Raw genomic sequence first — 20,750 nt, forward strand, 5'->3', positions numbered from 1 at the left:
GGACTCCTGAATCAACAGTTAACATTAGGTCATTAAAAACACTTAACCCTCCTGTTGTCCTCGGGTCAAATTTGACCCGTTTTCAAAAAGTTTCTACACAAAAGATATGGCTTTCTTTTAACCAAATTCCCCCCAAAAAACAACATGGTTGGTTCAATACAACATTCTTCACAATATCATTGAATTCCGGATGTTATATTATATTTTACAGCATTTGGAAAAAAAATAAAAACGGTTTAAATGGTTTAACCCACTGGCGCATAGCGGTCACTACAGTGGACAGCTGTTTAAAAGTAATTTAACTGCTGGAATATCCTGCCAATCCTTCTATAGCAGGAGAACCCAAGAGGTAAAAAAATATGATATGCAGGAATACCTAAGGAACAATATTATTCTTTTAGTTTTGAAAATTTTATTTCAAATAAGTACTAAATTGCAATTAACCATGTGTCCAATGAAGTGGACGTCATGCATTGCTGAGTATATTTTCCAACACAAGTCATGTGGTTGATTCATCTTTTATTATGACTATCTTGGTTGCAATTCAGTGCATTTTGGGTATATTTATCCTAACCTGTGCCTTCCATGACTGTCCTGTGACATGGGAGTCACATGGACAGTGTCTGACTGTCCCGGGAAAGTCATGGGAGTCACAGGACAGTGTCTGGCTGTCCCGGGCCAGACATGGGAGTCACAGGACAGTGTCTGGCTGTCCCGGGCCAGACATGGGAGTCACAGGACAGTGTCTAGGAGTCACTGTACAGTGTCTGGCTGTCCCGGGACGATCATGGGAGTCACAGGACAGTGTACAGGACAGTGTCTGACTGTCCCGGGAGAGTCATGGAGTCACAGAAACAGTAGTTATATAACCTTAGAAACAAGGCTCAACATTGCGTCAAAGGTGTGCGTCCGGTACTGAAACAAATAGCACTACACCCCTGATCATCATGGTGATAACCCGGCGCAATAAACACATTGCATGGGTGCTTTATAACTCACCCACCTGCTTTATAACTCACATGCCTTATAACTCACACGTACTTTTAATAACTTGCAACTAAACTGCCTGCACGTGTTAGTAAGACACACATGTGAGTAATAAAGAGCATACACATTAATTACTTCATGACATTACTTCACTTCCTGAATGTTACCACGTGACGCAGAACGTCACGTAGCTCCGTTTGTTCCCTAAAGTTAAAAAAACCTCTCTGTTTTCCTTTTCTTTTTAAGCGGGACATGAACCCCTGGTCTCCTGGGTGAATCCTCTGTGTTGTTATAAGGATTTTGGGTCTTTCATACTACTCTCTATCAAATATACCATACTACGTCAATGTACGTAAACAAATATCTTTTGCTATGACTGCAGCATTCTCGCCTAACACTGGACCAATTTCAAAGATTGTTGATCCCATCAGTCACTGAGACACAATAACAAAGAGAAAACAAAGCCAAGTTCGAAAAATACAGAAGTTACACTTTAAAAATGTATTTTGTATGTATCATTTTCTTTGGTACGGGGAAGAAGTGGTTCCCATCTTTTGTTCCTCATACTGACATTTCACATCATGTGAAATACAATACAATTGCTCTGTGTTACACACCTTCACAGTTTTCTTTTACCTTAGGCTACTACATAAAGCTCACACAGGTTGACGCTCTGGGATGGGACTGATTTGGCGTCACTTAAAAAATATACGTTTAACTGACATGCTGCACAAGAATGGTTTAGGTTTAGGAAAAGATGGTGGGTGGGGTTACAAAATGTAAGTTTTCATTGACACGTGGGACAAGAACCATCCAAGGATATCGGTCGTCCCCCCCCCCCTCCCCCTAATACACAGCAGCGTTCTCCGTCCTCATATCTAAACCAGAGAAGGTAACGGTGGCGGTTTCAAACACGTGGTTAACGTTGTGAAGCAGTCCCAGCTTGGTTAGGTTTAGACACCAGAACTACTGAGTTAAGTTGATAAAAAGATGGAGGTTTGGGTTAAAATACGTGACATAAATACATACGTGACTTCACTTCCTGAAGGCTACCATGGTGATGCAGAACGTGACGTTAAAAAAATGTAACGTCTTTTTCACATATCAAGTGACTGACCTCTCTGGGTAAGTTTGGAGATGCCTGATGAAGTTTGACGTTGTTGATCCGGCATCATTTATCTTGGTGCCACACACCTTGCATGTAGCTGTTAGCTCAATGCCAGTGTTTACCAAATTATTGAAAGCAAAACTAATGACAAAAGGCACAACTCCGGGAGGACTTGGTGTCACCATCGTCAATGAATTTTTTGATATGTGAGTGCACACACATAAGGCATAGCGCAGGTGTTACTTTGCACATTATGGCAAAGGTCAGGGGACATGCAGCTAGTCATACGTTTCCCCAACGTATATGCTCCAATAAAAGAAAATAGAAATACATGAATACATTTAGATTTAAAAAGCAATAATTGCATGAAAACAGGTTGTTGACGAGTCTCGAAGCTCGAGTCCGAGTCAAGTCTGAAGTATTTTGGGTCGAGTCCGAGTCAAGTCTGAAATCAGCTGTTTGTGCGACTTAAGTGTGACTCGAGTCCGAGTCTCAGACTCGAGTCCCCATCTGTGCCGCCAAAGCAGCAGAGAAAAACACTCACAAGTGACAGACACACAACAGGCCCAGCTCTAGCTGGAGGGTCATCACAGGCACAAAAACATGGGGAAATAAAGTTTGAAAAATAAAGAAGTTACCCTTTAAAAATGTATTCATATGCATAATTTTCTGCTGTACAGGGAAATAAGTAACAAAAAAAAACTGGTTCCCATCTTTGTTCTTCATACTGACGTTTCACCGTACATCATGTAAAGTACGATCAATTTGTGTTCATACACACCTTTTTACTGTAGGCTTCTACATAAAGCTCACACAGGTTAACAGATGGCACAGTTCATCAGTAAGCTTCCAGTGCGAGAATGAAGATCTCTCTGAGTTTTATGCTGTTCCTGCTGCTCGGCGCCGTCTCCCCAAGTGAAAGTACCGATTATCAGAAGTCTTTTCCTCAAGACATCTACGCTGTGCTGAGAGAGATGACCGCCTCGTTGGTTCAACTGAAGGCTGACATGAGATTCCTGCAGACTCAAGGTACAGTAATGAACTGTTTAAGATCGTGTCATAGCAGTTCAGAGATATCCAAAAGGAGAGAAATAAGTATTTTCCTATGGAGTGGAGCAAAGTAGGGCTGCACATAGCTACCGATTAGTTTTTATTGTGGATTAATGTGTGGATTATTTCTCCTCGTTTGTTCAACTGAAGGTGGACGTGACGTTGTTGCAAAGAGAGACTCAACGTACAGTAGTGAAGCTCAAACTGATTAATCGATTATCAGAATAGTTGGAGATTTATTTAATAGTTGATGATTAATACACTAATCTTTGCAAGTCTAGGAAAATGTCCAAAGAAACTCAAGCTGCAGTGAAAAGAAGCTGACAAAGTTTAGTAAAATAAATGTTTTCTTTCCAGTCATCTAACTCTAACCCTGAATGAACGGTGGGACAGAAGGAAAAAACACAACATTTCACAAATGTTGTGTTTTGTCCTTAAGGGCCTCCATAGAAGAAGACATTTTAGGGAAGATAAAGAGTACAAAAACTATAAACTGAAAAAATCTTTCTGTCTGTAGTGTCTCCTCTTAATTTAAATGTTTACAACCCCTGCTGCTTTCAGCCTCTGTAACGATGAAATCCTTTAACTGTCAAGCTCCATTAGAGATCATGTTAATAAGAGCCAGAGCGCTGACAGCAGCGAAGGCATCAGGCCTGGTGAAAATATTATAAGGTGGACAAGACGTTGTTGCAAAGAGAGACTCAACGTACAGTAGTGAAGCTGTCTCTCGAAACCACTGTTGTTTTACACCATGTCATAGCAGAAATATATTCAAATGCTCAAACTGATTAATTGATTATCAGAATAGTTGGAGATTTATTTAATAGTTTGTGACTAATACACTAATCTTTGCAAGTCTAGGAAAATGTCCAAAGAAACTCAAGCTGCAAAGAAAAGAAGCTGACAAAGTTTTGTCTCTGATTTTACTTTCTAAAGAAACTGTCTCTGGTTTTGCAGAACAAGCAGCACAGCAGAAGACTGAAGTGGACAAGCTGAAGAAACAACTTCAAGGTATTGTTCTCTGATCATTTTTCTTGCTGCCGGCTGCTTCTGCTGCTGAGAGATTTACAGCGAGACATTTAATATTTACTAAATAAAATAATGGTGGCCAAACACTTCCAACTTCTGGTAAATTTAGAATAAATCTACACACAAAAATAGACAAAGTTTAATAAAATAAATGTTTTCTTTCCACGCATCTAACCCTAACCCTGAATGAACGGAGACACTGAAGGACAAAACACATTTCACAAATGTTGTCTTTTGTCCTTAAGGGCCTAAGAAGACATTTTAGGGAAGTACAAAACTATTAACTGAAAAATGTTTCTGCCTGTAGGGTCTCCTCTTAATTTAAATGTTTACAACCCCTGCTGCTTTCAGCTTCTGTAAAGATGAAATGCTTTTAACTGTCAAGCTCCATTAGAGATCATTTTCATTTTTCATGTTTTTTCTTTTTTTGGAGGATATTTTGTTTGTTATTGTTATTAATGTTATTCTGCCCTCTTCAAAAAGCTTATAGTAGCTTATTTAGAGTTCTCCATTTCTCACGTTCTTCATATGAACATCTTATCTTCTGGAACTGAGTCTTAAAGACGTGAAGATGATGTGTGAATTAACTGAAACTGAACTGAATATATTTACAGAGAAGGGTCAAAATGTTGACACCTAGACATGAAAATATCCTGATTCAAAACAACCACATCTATTAATTTTGACTTCATTCTGATTATGTATGATCCCATAACTATCTAAAAAAGTAATTGTGTGCACATCCCACCTTCTGGCAGGTGGAGGACAATGAGAACGAAAGTGAAAAAAATGTAATGTCCGCAACATTGTTTTAAGCTCCCATATTTAATAAAAAAGGCAACGTTTCAACCCTGCAGGGTATTCTTCAGGCAAATTTCCCAAAATTGATCCCATAACTATAACATTCTCAAAAGCCAATTAAATATTCTGTTTCTATTTTAAACATGTCCTGCTTTCTAAATACTAAACCTTGTTAGGAATATTACAAAGGACTCAAAATGATCAGTTTAATATTTGATGATTTTTAAAATTACATCTCTCTATATATGACTATATCTATAGTATATAGTCATCTTATAGATATATATGTATTATATATTGTCTTTTTGTCTATTATCCTCCGAACTGTTCACCCTATATACAGCATATTATCTTGAGAAACGTATACGTAGAATAGTCTCTATCTATGTCAATCCACTAATTTATATGAACGTAGTGTCTAAATACAAACATTGGTAATTTTTTATTATACACATTCTACCTAATAATGTCTTATGATCATTTGTATATATATCTAATCTGAGTAAGTATAGGTATATCTATAATATATAGATCATAACTCTATTATCTCGCTCACAACTTTTCATATATATATGATGTTTATATATCCCCATTATTATTAGGTATCTCTCTGTCTTCTACTCTTCTCTATATCTCTATCTATTCTGTCACTTCCTTATGTATCTTATTATATAATCTCTACTCATCTAATATCTATGAGGTTAGTTAATCAAATTGTATAGATATCTATTCTATTACCTACACCCCCCATCTACAATATATAATCTAACTATCTACTACATATTGTATACATCATATATATATGATAGGTATCTCCTATTCCTAATATGTAAATCTATATATATATATATATTAGTATATTATGGTATATATATGCTATTACATTACTATAAGATCTCTCTATCTGTAATTATCTATATATTATATCTATATCTATATCACGATCTATGCTCTGTATATATCTCTATCTATATATATGTAATATCATATATCTATACTATATGTTATATATATATACTAGATTCATATCTATATCGTAGATCTATCTATGTTATATATATATATATGTTTTTTTTTCATTCTCTTTCATATATATTTCTCTATATCATATCGCATACTATCTGTAATTATCTTATATATATATCTCTCTAGATATATATCGCTCTCTTCTGTATATTAATCGATTCTATATATAGTCTATCTATATCTATTGTATATATATGACTATATATATATCGATCTGTATCTCTCTATAGATATCATGTCTCTTCTCTTCAGTTCATTCTATACTATATCTCCTATATCTCTCTCCTGTTCCTCTCGTCTCTCTCCTCTCTCTCATCTCTCTCTGTCATCTCATCTATAATATCTCTAATATCTCAATATCTATCTATCTCTCAGTATCTATCATCTATAGTATCTCATCTATATCCTCCTCTCCTAAATATATCTCTCTCTCTTCTCTGTCTTCTCTCTCTGTCTCTCTCTCTCCCTTATCTTGTCTCTCTCTCTCTCTCATCTCTCTCTGTCGCTCTCTCTTCTCTCTCTCTCTCTCTCTCTGTCTTCTGCTATCTATCTTCTCTGTCATTCTATCTCTCTCTCTTCTCTCTCTCTGCATTCTCCTATCTTCTCTCTATCTCTCTTTATCTCTCTCTCTCTCTCTCTATCTCTCTCTCTCTCTGTCTTCTCTCTCTTTATATCTCTCTCTCTCGCTCTACTCTATCTCTCTCTCTCGCTCTCTATCTCTCTACTCGCTCTGTCTATCTTCTATCTCTCTCTCTATATCTCCTCATTCTCTCTCTCTCTCTATCTCTCTATATAGTATCTCTTCTCTCTATCTGTCATTTACTTCCTGTCTATCTCTATCTCTCTCTCTCTCATTCTACTACTCGCTATATATAACTCTCTCTATCTATCTCTCTGTCTCTCTCTCTCTACTCTCCTATATCAATATCTATCTATCGTCATCTCTATCTATCTCTATATATTTCTCTAACTCATCTAATATCCTCTGTCTCTTCTGTACTCTCTGTATATATATATTGCTACTCCTACTATCGATCATATACTATGTCTCTATATCTCTCTAACATATCTCTCTGTCTATCTATCATATCTCCTATATCTCTCTCTTTCTCGACTCTATCTCTCTCTCTGTCATCATATACTATCTATCTACTCTCTCTATCTATCTCTCTCTCAGTTATATATCATCTCATCTCTATCTATCTATCTTGTCTCTATATATCTATCTCTATCTTGTCTCTCTCTCCTCTCTCTCTGTCTTATCTCTCTCTCTATTCCTCTCATACTCTCTCTCTCTCTCTCTCCTCTACATCTCTATATCATCTCTATATCTCTCGTCATCTCTCTCTATCAGATCTATCTCTATATATATCTGTCATTCTCTCTCTCTCTACTCTATATACTGTCTCTCCTCTCATCTCTGTCATTCTCATCTTATCTATATGTCTATTATCTCTATATTATCTCTTGTCTCTCTCTCTGTAATTCTCTTCTATCTATATCTTCATCTCATCTCTCTATCTATATGTCTATCTCTCTCTATCCTCTCTTCTGTCTCTCTCTCAATCTCGTTACTATCTGTTCTATATCTACTCTATCTTTATCTCTCTTCTTCTACTCTGTCTATCTTCTCGATCTCTCTCTCTAGGTCTCTCCTCTCTCTCTCTGTCATTCTCTCTCCTCTCTTGTTCATCTCTCTCTCTCTCTATCTCTCTCTCTATCTTGGCAATTCTCTTATCTATCTCTCTTACTATCTATGTCTCTATATATATAATCTATGTCCTCTATCTCTCTCTATCTCTCTATCTGTCTCTTCTCTCTCTCTATCTCTCTGTCTCTCTCTCTCTCTGTCTCTCTCTCTCTCTCTCTCTCTCTCTATATGTCTCTCATCTCTATACTCTGATCTATCTCTCCTCTCTCTGTCATTCTATCTCTTCCCCTCTCTCTCTCTGTCTCTCTCTCTCTCTCTGTCATTTTCTCTCTCTCTCTCTCTCTCTGTCTCTCTCTTCTTCTCTCTCTCTCTCTTCTTCTCTCTCTCTCCCTCTCTCTTCTTGTCATTCTCTCTCTCTCTCTTTCTCTATTCTCGCTCTCTCTCTCTCTGTCTCTCTGTATCTTCTCTACTCTCGTCTCTCTCTCTCTTCTCTTCATCTCTCTCTCTCTTCTCTCTGTCGCTCTCTATCTCTCTCTCTCTGACGCTATCTCTCTCTCTATTCTCTGTCTCTCTCTCTCTCTCTCTTCTCTCTCTGTCATCTCTCTACCTCTCTTCCTCTATCCGCTCTGCTCTCTCTCTCTCGTCCTCTCTCTATCTCTCTCTCTGTCTCTCTCTCTCACTCTCATCTCTCTGTCTCGGTCTCTCTCTAACTCGACTCTCTCTATCTCTCTCTCTACTCTCTTCTCTCTCTGGATATCTCTCTCTCTCTGTCTCTCTCCATCTCTCTCTCTCTCAATCTCTCTCTCACTCTCTGTATCTCGATCTCTCTACTCTCTGTCTCTCTCTCTCTCTCGCTCTCTGCATCTCTCTCTCTCTCTCTTTCGCTATGGCTCTCTCTCTCTCTCTCTCTCGCTGTCTCTCTGCTCTCTCTGTCTCTTCTTCTCTCTGCTCTCTAACTCGCATCTCTCTCTGTATTCTCCTCTATCGGTATCGTCTCTCGCTCTATCTCGCGCATGCTCTCGCTCGCTTCGCTCCGTATATATCTCGCTCGGGGCTCTCTCTCCCTATCTCAATCTCGCCTCGCTCTCTCTCTGTATTATCTCTCTCTCTCTCTCTATTTCTCCTCCTATCCTCTCTCTCTCTCTCTCTCTCTCTCTGTGCAGTCGCTCGCGAGCGCTGTCATCGAGGAGCTGCTCCTCTCTCTCGGCGCGCTGTATCTTAGCGCTCCTTTCTCTCTCGCTCTCTCTCTCGGTCATTCTCCTCCTCTCGCTCGCTGGCATTCTCTAGATCTCGCTCCTCGGGTCTCGTCGCGGCTCGCTCGCGCGCGCTCTCGGCGCGCGCGCGCGCGGCGCTCGAGACGCGCGGCAGTCGCTCGCGCTCGCGTGCTCTACGCGCGCTCGCGCGCGCGAGGGTCGCGCGGCGAGGTCCGCGCGCGCCGTGGTATCGAGCGCGCGTCGCGCGCGCTTGGGCAGGTTCGTCGATCGCGAGAGAGTTTCGCGTCTAGCGCGCTCTCTGCTCGGGGTAGGCGCGGGGCGAGACGAAAGCAAAAGTCGCGCGCGCGCGCGGGCATGAGACTTCGCGCGCGGTCGCTCGCGATCGGGGCGAGCGCGCGCGCGGCATCGGTCAGGGCGGCGGAAGAGATAACGCGCGCGCGGGCGCCTAGCGCGCGCGAGATGGTAGAGTAGAGAAGCGGCGAGAGCGGTAGAGAGCGCGCAGAGTCGCAGGGAAGGCGCGCGAGCTCGAGCGGGCCGCGCGCGAGACTAGGAGCGGGGGCCCGCGAGCACGAGCGAGAGCGATCGGGAAGGGACGCGCGAGAGCGACGGTAGAGCAGAGAGCGCGAGAGCGAGGGAGGACGAGAGAGCGCGCGCGCGTGGAAGGATTCGGAGAGAGAGAGGGAGCGATACAGGCGCAGAGAGACGAGCGCGCAGAGCCGAGGGACGGGGAGAGCGAGCGCAGACGAGGTAGAGAGGGCAGAAGCCGAGAAGGGAGAGAGAGGCAGGCGAGCGCGCGGAAGAGCGGATAGAGGGGGCGAGAAGAGAGCAGAGAGAGCGAGTAGGGAGAGAGAGAGTCGAGAGCGATAGAGGAGATGGGAGAGAGAGAGCGGAGATGGAATAAGTAGAGAGAGAGAGAGAGATCAGAGAGAGGAGAGAGAAGAGAGATAGATAGGGCAGGAGAGAGCGGAGAGAGAGAGAGAGGTAGATAGCAGAAGCGCGTCGGGGAAGGAGAAGAGAGAAAGTGCAGGGAGAGGAGAGAGGGAGAGCGCGAGATCGAGAGGGAAGGGGAGACTCGCTCTCGCGATCTCGATAGCGGTGAGCTAGAGATAGGCGGTAAAGAGCATAGATCGAGTACGAGGGAGCGATGAGGGAAGTAGTCGACTCAGCGCTATAGCTTGGAGGGAGCGATAGCTAGAGAGACTCGCGCGGGTCTATATATTAGTCGCCGTTATAGTAGAGACCTCTGGTAGATCTAGCGCATCTCATGATTCTCTCTCTCGCTGGCGAGTCGCTATCGGCTCTATCTCGAGGTATATCGGAGAGAGAATAGATACGATATGTTACTACAAGATAATCGGGGCATTCTCTCTCGCGATATAGTAGATCATAGTGTAAGTCTCTTTCTCTTTTTTTCTCTCTATACTCCTGTATCTTATCTTATATCTATCTCTCTCTCTCTGGCTCTATTCTCTCTCTTATCTCTCTCTGGTCATTATCTCGCTCTCTCTTTCTCTAGCTCTGCTTCTCTATCTTGTCTCTCTCGTCTTCTCCCTCTCTATCTCTCTCTCTCCTCTCTTCTCTGTCATTCTCTCTCTCTCTCTTTCTCTATCTCTCTCTCTTTCTCCTGTTCTCTCTCTGTCCCTCTCCCGCTCTCTCTCTCTCTATCTCTCTCTCTAGTCGGAGCTGAGGTATGAGCGTGGTGTGAGTGGCTGAGTCTATTTTTGTTGATGGCATTAAGATCTGTCCTAGTTTCCCGTGCAGCGTGGAGGACATTAGTTTAGCTGTGGGGGAAAAGGTCGGGCACGGTAGTATTATGTCGGCCGCTCGGATGAACGGCGCCGTGGTCATCTTCCTGGACCGGGAGGACAAGGTGAACCAAGTCATCGAGGCAGGCATCACCGTGAGTGAAATGTTTGTTCAGGTGCTGCCGCTCACACTACCAGCTACCAAGGTAGTCCTGTCTAATGTCCCACCGTTCATCTCTGATGGCTTCCTCAGCAGAGAGTTGTCCAGACACGGGAAGATAGTCTCCCCCGTTAAAAAGATCCTGTCTGGATGTAAATCTCCGTTGTTGAAACACGTCGTGTCTCACCGCAGACAGCTGTATATGATACTGAACCATCGGAACGAGGAGTTAAACCTCCGGTTCCATGTTAAAGTAGATGATTATGAATACGTGATTTTTGCAACTTCATCAGGGATGAAATGTTTTGGTTGTGGAGAGGTGGGACACACGGTGAGGGCCTGCCCGAGACGAGGTGATCCGAATCCTCCCGGTCCGGGAGGGGCGGCTGGTGCCGAGGCGGGGCCGCCCCCCGCTCCCCCGGAGGTACCGGGGGTGCCGGGGGAGGGGGGGGCGGACGCCCAGCGGTCCGCTGCCGAGGCGGCAGACCCCCCACCGTCCGGGGGTGCTGCTGCCTCGGTGCCGGCTGTTGCCTCGGTGCCGGCTGCCGCCTCCGAGCGGCCGATGCCCGCTCCGCGTGCTGCACAGCGGCGTGGTGATGCCGTGTCTGACCAGACGCACCGGGTGAGTACTGTAGATACACAGGGTGTTAGTGTGAATGGTGTGAGAGAGAATGTGAGCGAAGATGAGAGAAGTGTAGTGGGTGAGGAGGAAGAAAAAGAAAAAGAAAAAAAACAAACAGGTGAAGGTGTGTCTGGGGAACAAACAGGTGAGATCAGGGACACACAGGAGGGACAGTCAGGGGAGACAGGTGAGGTGCAGACTGATGAGGGTAATGAAAAGGTAAATGACACGGGTGAACAAAGTGTAAGGTGGAGTGAACAGGTGGAGGAGGTAGTGGAGGAGGAAGTGATGGAGGAGGTGGAAGCGGCAGTTAAATCTAAAACTGCTGCCAAACGCAGGAGGAAAACAAAAGATACCTCCAGTGAAGCTAAGACAAGCAGAGTGAGTGAGGAGAGTGTGAGGAAGGTCTGCACGGAGGGCAGTGAGAGTGATGAATGTGTGTCGGATGAGAGTGAAGTTCCCAACTTCAGCAGCAGTCAACAAAGACAGCTCTATACTGCTGATAAAATTAAAAGTTTCCTTAAGCAAACGAAAAACCAGCAGGGTGTAAAAATAGAAGAGTTTTTTCCAGACTTGGTTCTGTTCTGCTCCTCAGTCAGATTTCACAACAGCCAAAAAGAAGTGTCTGAAATCACAGTCCAAGAGGGTTTTAGAGTGAAGAAACTTGTGCTTAAAGCAAAGAAACAAATACGTCTTGATGATGGATTATGCTCCAATGTTAATTAATTTATTGTTTATTATTTTTGCTTTTAACATCTCACTTAATATGGATGTTTTTAAAGTTGGGAGTTTAAATGTAAATGGAGCCAGAAATGTAACAAAAAGAGCCAGTATTTATGAAACCATAAGAATGAAGCACATTGATGTTTTATTTTTACAAGAGACGCCCACTGACAGCAGCAACGAGGCCGACTGGAGGAGAGAGTGGGGGGGGGAAGCCATCCTGAGCCATGGCTCTTCTCTGAGTGGAGGGGTGGGCTTCCTCTTCTCCACAGCTTTCTCTCCGCTCTCACTGGAGGTCAAGCATTTTATCGAGGGGAGGCTGCTTTTAGTCAAAGCTCGGTTTGATCATTTTACGGCTGTTTTTATTAACCTGTACGCCCCAACAACCGGTGCAGAGAGAAAGATCTTTTTAGAAAAGGTAGGTGGGGTTTTAAATGACTGTGCATCGGAGGATTTTTTATTCTTGGGTGGGGATTTTAACTGTACTGAAAATGATTTTTTAGATCGTAATCATGCAGAGCCGCATCCAGCTTCCCAGCATGCTCTGGGGCGGCTGGTCTCCACCCATGGCCTGGTGGATGTATGGAGAAGGATGGATGCAGACTGCCGACAGTACACATGGTCCCACCTCAGAGAGAGTAGGATCTCCTCAGCCAGATTAGATCGTATTTATTGTTTTAAACAACATTTTAATATTTTTAAAGTGTGTAATATTGTTCCTGCTGTTTTTACTGATCACTCTTTGGTTTTATGTCATGTTTTTATTAGGGATGTGAAGCCGAAAAGTGCCTACTGGCATTTTAACTCGGTTTTAACTTCTGACAAAAAATTTAGAGAGGTGCTTATTTATTTTTGGGATATTTTTAGACAGAGAAAGGGTGATTTTAGCAGTCTTAGGCAGTGGTGGGACCATGGTAAGACAGAAATCAAGCTTCTATGTCAACAGCACACCCTCAACGTCACACGTGACATCACCAGATCTATGCAGGACCTGGAGAGTGATATAGTGGAACTAGAAAAATTAAGTGAGTCCACAGGAGATCGAGGACATTTTGAAGTCCTCAAAATCAAAAAGCTAGCTTTAGCCGACCTGTTGGACGTTAAAGTACAGGGTGCACTGGTCAGGTCCCGATTCCAGACCATCTCGGAGATGGATGCTCCCTCTAGCTTCTTCTTCGGCCTGGAGAGGAAGAATGGACAGAGGCGGGTAATCCACACACTGCTTTCAGACACGGGGCAGGAGATCATGGAGCCGAGGCAGATCAGAAGGCGAGCCGTAGAGTTCTACTCCTCCCTCTACTCAAGCGAGTATGAGGAGCAGGAGGCTCTGCAAGAGGAGTTCCTGAGTGGGCTACCTCAGGTCTCTGCGGAGACCAACTCCTGTCTGGAAGCGCCCATACAGTTGCAGGAGGTCCACGCTGCCCTGCAGAGTATGCAGGGGAGACGTGCCCCAGGCATCGATGGCCTCACAGTTGAGTTTTTTAAAGCCTTCTGGGACATTTTAGCACATGATGTTTTAGATGTTTTTAATGAAAGTCTGTCCTCTGGCTCCATGCCCATGTCCTGCCGCAGGGCGGTGGTTACGCTGCTACCAAAAAAAGGCAACCTGCAGGACATTAAAAACTGGCGCCCTGTGTCTTTGCTCTGTGTGGATTACAAGCTTCTGTCCAAAGTCTTTGCCTCCAGGCTGGGGAGAGCTATGGAGCAGGTCATCCATCGGGACCAGACCTACTGTGTGCCCGGCAGGTCCATGGTGGACAATGTCCACCTTATTCGTGATGTTTTGGAGGTCTCCAGCTCGTTGGGGTTTAACACTGGTCTGATTTCTCTGGACCAGGAAAAGGCTTTTGACCGCGTTGAACACAGCTTCCTCTGGAAAGTAATGGGGAAGTTTGGGTTCAGCGCTGGTTTCATAGCCAAGATCAAGGTGTTGTACAGTGAGGTTGAGAGTGTGCTGAAGTTTAACGGCAGTCTGTGTGCTCCTTTTAGAGTGTGTAGAGGCGTCCGGCAGGGCTGTGCTCTGTCCGGGATGCTCTACGCACTCTCCCTAGAACCCCTCCTCTGCAGACTACGCAACAACATTGAAGGTCTGATTTTACCTGGTTTTAGTGAGAACATGGTTTTATCTGCTTATGCTGATGACGTCATTGTTTTTATTAAGAGCCAGCATGAGTTAGACGTTTTAGAAAACACTGTTTCTGGTTTTAACATTTTATCTGCAGCGAGGGTGAACTGGGAAAAAAGGTGAAGCCCTCGCTGTTGGTGAATGGCATGACGGTCTCCCAGTTCTCCCCCAACATCTGGCCTGGAAAAGAGACGGCCTGAAATACCTCGGTATATTCCTCGGTAATGAGGTCATGGTGCGGAGAAACTGGGAGACCGTCATGGAAAGAATTGAAAACAAAATGAATAAATGGAAGTGGCTACTCCCTCAGATGTCATATAGAGGTAGAGTTTTAGTCTTAAATAACCTTGTTGCATCCCTTTTGTGGCACCGTTTAGCTTGTGTGGACCCCCCGTCAGGTCTACTGGCTCAGATACAGCGGAAGATGGTAGATTTTTTTTGGGGGGGTCTACACTGGGTGCCACAGGGGGTGCTGTTTTTATCAAGAGAGGAGGGGGGACAGGGCCTTGTCCACCTGGCCAGCAGAACGGCCACCTTCAGGCTTCAGTTTATTCAAAAGTTTCTGACAGGGCCGCCTGACTTGGTGTGGAGGAACGTGACCAGCTGTATCCTCAGACATGTGAGTAAACTGGGGCTGGACGCTGCTCTGTTTTTAACTGATCCTAAATTTTTAAAGTTAAGTGGGTTTCCTCCTTTTTATCAGGGCGTTTTTAAATCTTGGGCCCTTTTTAACTGTACATTGAGTGATAGGTCTAACTCTCTGCACTGGTTGTTGAAGGAGCCTTTGATCAACGGGAGCAGACTGGACATCTGCAGCGGGGTGCCCGGGCTGCTGGCAGCCCTGAACCGATCCGGGACTCTGAGCCTGCAGCAGCTGGTGGAGGCAGCAGGGCCTGAACTATCGGGGGCCGGGGCTCTGGGCTCTCTCCTGGGAATGACCTCTATCCGGGTCACACAAAGACTCCTGGCCTTATGGACACAAAAACTGAGCGGCAGAGAGAGGAGACTCCTCATGGAGTACAGCCGGGGAGAGGCTAGGCCAGATCCCACAGACCCGTTCCCAGAGATCCACCTGAGCCCAGACTTTGGAGAGGAGACCGGCCCCCTGCTAGCTGTCAGTAGCCCGGGAAAACTCACCCTGCACGGAGCAGACAAAGCAACATTGTACCAGAACTGTGTGAAAACAATAAACAAAAAAGGACTGAGTGGCAGACCCCCCACTGTCTGGAATGATAGGTTGGGCGGGGGACATCCTCGTCCCCAGTGGAGAGTTTTATACAAGCCTCCCCTCAAAAAACGGACCGCTGACCTCCAGTGGAGGATTTTACATGGTGCTGTCGCCTCCAATGCTTTTATCTCTGTTCTTAACCCAGCTGTTCTTAGCCAGGGCCTTTTCTGTAACCTCCGAGAGACTGTGGACCACATGTTCACTGAGTGGAAGAGACTCACAGAGTTCTTCTCTCTTTTAACATTGGTTTTTAGTCTTTTTAATGTAGTTTTTACTGAGAGGGTTTTTATTATGGGAGCTGCCTACAAGAAGGCACAAAAGGAAAAATGGCAGCTCCTGAACTACCTTTCAGGTGAAGCAAAAATGGCGATTTATATAAGCAGAAAGAACAGGGTGGAGAACAGAGAGGGGCAGGAGGCCAGGGCAGTCTGGCTCTGTAACATCAGAACAGAGAGGGACAGGAGACCAGGACAGTCTGGCTCTGTAACATCAGAACAGAGAGGGACAGGAGACCAGGACAGTCTGGCTCTGTAACATCAGAACAGAGAGGGACAGGAGACCAGGACAGTCTGGCTCTGTAACATCAGAACAGAGAGGGACAGGAGACCAGGACAGTCTGGCTCTGTAACATCAGAACAGAGAGGGACAGGAGACCAGGACAGTCTGGCTCTGTAACATCAGAACAGAGAGGGACAGGAGACCAGGACAGTCTGGCTCTGTAACATCAGAACAGAGAGGGACAGGAGACCAGGACAGTCTGGCTCTGTAACATCAGAACAGAGAGGGACAGGAGACCAGGACAGTCTGGCTCTGTAACATCAGAACAGAGAGGGGCAGGAGACCAGGGCAGTCTGGCTCTGTAACATCAGAACAGAGAGGGACAGGAGACCAGGACAGTCTGGCTCTGTAACATCAGGGCCAGACTCTGGTTAGATTTTAGGTTTTATAAACACACTGGAGACATTGATGCTTTTAAACAACGATGGTGTTTTAATGAAATTGTTTGTTCTGTTGTTGATGACGAGCTGGTTTTTGCACAAGTTTTTATCGGATGATATTCTTTTTTTTTAAATCAAATACTGAGATTTTAATGCATTAGCACTTTATTTCTTTGTGAACATGCACAAATGATAAATATGTAAATAAAGTGTTTTTGTAAAAATCAAAAAAAAAAAAAAAAAAATCTCTCTCTCTCTCTCTGTCTCTCTCTCTCTCTCTGTCTCTCTCTCTCTCTGTCTCTCTCTCTCTCTCTCTCTCTCTCTCTCTCTCTGTCATTCTCTCTCTCTCTCTCTGTCTCTCTCTCTCTCTCTCTCTCTGTCTCTCTCTCTGTCTCTCTCTCTCTCTCTCTGTCTCTCTCTCTCTCTCTGTCTCTCTCTCTGTCATTCTCTCTCTCTCTCTCTGTCTCTCTCTCTGTCTCTCTCTCTCTCTCTCTCTCTCTCTCTGTCTCTCTCTCTCTCTGTCTCTCTCTCTGTCTCTCTCTCTGAGAGTGAGCTGCAGTGGTTTGTAGTTTTTCTTCTCTTTTTTCTATTTTTGATAATGTCATTTCATTTTGGTTAGTTTATTGGTAGTAGGTCACTTTATCGTTGATTTTTAATACTTTTTGGAGGTTAGTTTGTTTTTTTTGGGTGGATTTGTCTCCTGCCGGCGTCTCGCCGGTCAGCATGTGCAGCCGCCATGGTGAATGGAGAGGGGTTCTCCACGCTCACCAGGAAACATGGCATTAAGATCTGTCCTAGTTTCCCGTGTAGCGTGGAGGACATTAGTTTAGCTGTGGGGGAAAAGGTCGGGCACGGTAGTATTAAGTCAGATGCTCGGATGAACGGCGCCGTGGTCATCTTCCTGGACCGGGAGGACAAGGTGAACCAAGTCATCGAGGCAGGCATCACCGTGAATGAAATGTTTGGTGCCGAGGTGGGGCCGTCCACCAGACAGGTGAGATCAGGGAAACACAGGAGGGACAGTCAGGAAAACACAGGAGGGACAGACAGTGGAGACGAGTGAGATCAGGGAAACACAGGAGGGACAGTCAGGGGAGACGGGTGAGGTGCAGACTGATGAGGTAAATGAAAGAGATGAACAGTGTAAAGTGGAGTGAACAGGTGGAGGAGGTAGTGATGGAGGAGGAAGAGGCAGCAGTTACAGTTTCTCAACTTCTTAAACACATTTGCTCACTCTGACATCACATTTTCAAAACAGTTAACACACAGGATAAAACTGAAGCTCAATGGCCAAAATGACTCATTTTGTTAGCAAAATGCTCTAACACTCACAAAACATTAAAAGCATGCAACATAAGCAAATATTTCCATCAAACACCTCAACTTGTGGTCAAATTAATTTATTCTTTCAATCAATCATTACACAATGGACAACAAAATACAAAATACAGCCATCAATATGAAATATGACACTTTACAAACTCAAATGGATACTGAGCTACCAAAGGAAACACCTTTAGAAAAGATATATTTTATCTTTCACATTTAGTCCATTCGTTCTTGACGATTATGCCACAGGTTCTCATCAACATCGCATTGAATGTTTTCCCTTGCAATGCACCGAGGGAAATACCTCCTTGCGTGGCGCATCCATCCCTGGCAGTCCTCTGCACCTATTGCCAGGCAACCAGCATTCATTGCCTCCAGGAGGGGCATCTGCTCATATGGCCGGTGCTCATACACCTTCCACCTCCAGGCAGAGAAGAACTCCTCGATTGGGTTCAGAAAAGGGGAGTATGCAGGAAGGAAGTGCATCATAATACGAGGCTGTGCTGCAAACCATTCGTTCACAAGGCGAGAGTGATGGAAAGCCACATTGTCCCAAATTATGACATACAGAGTCATGCCAGGCCTCAACAGCCCTCTCTCTTCGGGTGGAATCAGTATTTCTTTCAATGAATCAAGAAATGTGATGAGGCGTTCTGTATTGTATGGGCCAATGGTTGGTATGTGGCAAAGGACCCCATCATTGGAGATAGCAGCACACATGGTGATATTGGCACCCCTCTGACCTGGCACTGTGACAGTGGCCCTCTGCCCAATGACGTTCCTCCCGCGTCTCCTCACTTTACAGAGGTTGAAGCCGGCTTCATCCACAAAAATGAATTTGTGATGTGCCCCCTCAGCTTCAAGCTCCATTATTCTCTAAGAAAAAGAACAAATTCATAAAGCAAATTACAGTATTCCAGTTGCATGTAACTATGGTAAACAAGGTATTACAATAACAAAATCTGTACCTGCACATCCTGGAATTGTGCCTCCTTTACGATGTCAGAGTTTCTTTGAAATGGAACTCGGTACAGCTGCTTCATGCTGACATGGTGGCGTTTAAGGACTCGATCTATAGTTGCCAAACTCACACTGTTTATATTTCTAAATGCTCCCTGATCTGCAATTACTGCTGCCTGGATTTCACGCAGTCTGATTGCATTGTTTGCCACTACCATATCTACCATATCTACAATGGCAGACTCCTGTTCAATACTAAATATCTTTCCTCTGCCACCAGTGTGTGGTAATGTGTGGATCCTATAAAGTAAAAGCAAAAAGCATGTCAAAATTGACATTACTGTATGACAGTCACATAAATGGGATTGATAAAACATCTGCATTACTGTAGACACAGTTTGTTCTGCTAACAGGGCAATACAGTAAAGCTGAAATACACAGTGGTATACATTACAGTAACACTGTGAATTACCTGTTCTCATTCCGAAAAAGCCTGACAATAGATGCCACAGTGCTCCGAGTCAGAATGGGCTGGACCCTTTGTCCCGCCTCTCTAAAGGACCAGCCATGATTGATGACATGGTTAATAATTGTTGCCCGAATTTCATTTGAAACTTGAGCTCGATTTTGTCCTCTTGCTGCTGCAGCTCCTCCACCACGCATACGGGCTCCTCTTCCTCTGGCCCCTCTGCCATGGCCTCCACCACGCATACGGGCTCCTCTTCCTCTGGCCCCTCTGCCATGGCCTCCACCACGCATACGGGCTCCTCTTCCTCTGGCCCCTCTATCATGGCCTCTTACTCTATGGCCTCTTTGATCCATGCTTGCAAATAGCAACACAGAGGTGGCATCTTTTATAGATGGATGAGGACTGATTGCTGATTGAAGAGTTGTGCAAATGAGTTTCACACAGGTGCATAGAGTTTTCTAATTATGCAAGTACTTTCTATCAGCTGTGAATAGATGTTTTCCTTTTGTTCACCACAGTGAATCCAATAGAGTTCGGGGTCTTTCAATGAGATCTGTGGTAACTGTTTTGACAAAGGGTGTGAAAAATGTGTGTAACAAATGAAAAAGTGTTAAAACATTTGCAAGAGAAGACTTCTGCTGTGCTAATAATGTGATGATGAAGATAAAGGGGATCCCAGTTTCATTTAGTGTGTCTTAGCAAATGAGAAAAACTGTAAATCCAAAATGAATGCTTCTCTCTCTCTCTCTCTCTCTCCCTGTCTCTCTCTCTCTCTCTGTCTCTCTCTCTCTCTCTCTCTCTCTCTCTCTCTCTCTCTCTCTCTCTCTCTCTCTCTCTCTGTCTCTCTCTCTCTCTCTCTCTGTCTCTCTGCCTCTCTCTCTCTGTCTCTCTCTCTCTCTCTCTCTCTCTCTCTCTCTCTCTCTCTCTCTGTCTCTCTCTCTCTCTCTCTCTGTCTCTCTCTCTCTCTCTGTCTCTCTCTCTCTCTCTCTCTCTCTCTCTCTCTCTCTCTCTCTCTCTGTCTCTCTCTCTCTCTCTCTCTGTCTCTCTGCCTCTCTCTCTCTGTCTCTCTCTCTCTCTCTCTCTCTCTCTCTCTCTCTCTCTCTGTCTCTCAGTCCGACAGGTTGCGTTCTCAGCCTCTCTGGTGGTTGCAGACCCAAAAACTACCGGACCCTTTCCTACGGATACTACACTGATCTTCAAACACGTTGTCACCAACATCGGAAATGCCTACAACTCAAACACAGGTAGCTCTGATATTCTAACAATACATTTTAGGGATGCACCGATATGAACATTTTGGCAGAATACCAATTTTTAGCAATATAAAACAAGTTTCTAGGATAATTATATTTTGTACGTACAACACATGAAGTAAACACTGTATTTGTAAAAGTAATGTCTTTCTTTTTTGCAAAACATTTGGAAAATCCCATAAATCATAGATTATTATTCTAAGTGTGTGACAGCATTATGGGATGGATCCCTACAGAGATAGACCTTTTAGTTAAAGAGTAAGATCCTTTTAGTTTAACATGAAACAGCCCCGAAATCACCATCACCAAACACACCAGACTCCATGTAAATA

At 44.3% G+C, this 20,750-nt stretch overlaps 2 protein-coding genes across 4 annotated transcripts in view; one reads left to right on the plus strand and one right to left on the minus strand.

Moving 5' to 3' along the window:
• The window catches only part of LOC116036424 (bromodomain-containing protein DDB_G0280777-like), a 1,700,590-nt gene that overhangs the window by 1,619,171 nt on the left and 60,669 nt on the right, over positions 1-20,750 (minus strand). The gene's annotated exons all lie outside the window — the stretch shown is intronic.
• Positions 1-20,750, plus strand: part of LOC116067607 (complement C1q-like protein 4) — a 211,283-nt gene that overhangs the window by 189,477 nt on the left and 1,056 nt on the right. Inside the window, exons 1-3 of one of the 3 annotated variants that reach the window (XM_036008781.1) lie at positions 2,951-3,124; positions 4,103-4,156; positions 20,278-20,409. The exons of 1 other annotated variant lie outside the window; for it this stretch is intronic. In XM_036008781.1, the coding sequence (XP_035864674.1) occupies positions 2,956-3,124; positions 4,103-4,156; positions 20,278-20,409 (355 nt within the window). In that variant the 5' untranslated portion in view covers positions 2,951-2,955. Of the gene's footprint in view, positions 1-2,950; positions 3,125-4,102; positions 4,157-20,277; positions 20,410-20,750 lie in introns of those variants that run through there. One more of the 3 variants, XM_036008782.1, reaches the window with a different exon arrangement.

This window comes from Sander lucioperca, chromosome 13, assembly GCF_008315115.2.
Source record: "Sander lucioperca isolate FBNREF2018 chromosome 13, SLUC_FBN_1.2, whole genome shotgun sequence".
NCBI classification, from domain to species: Eukaryota; Metazoa; Chordata; class Actinopteri; order Perciformes; family Percidae; genus Sander; species Sander lucioperca.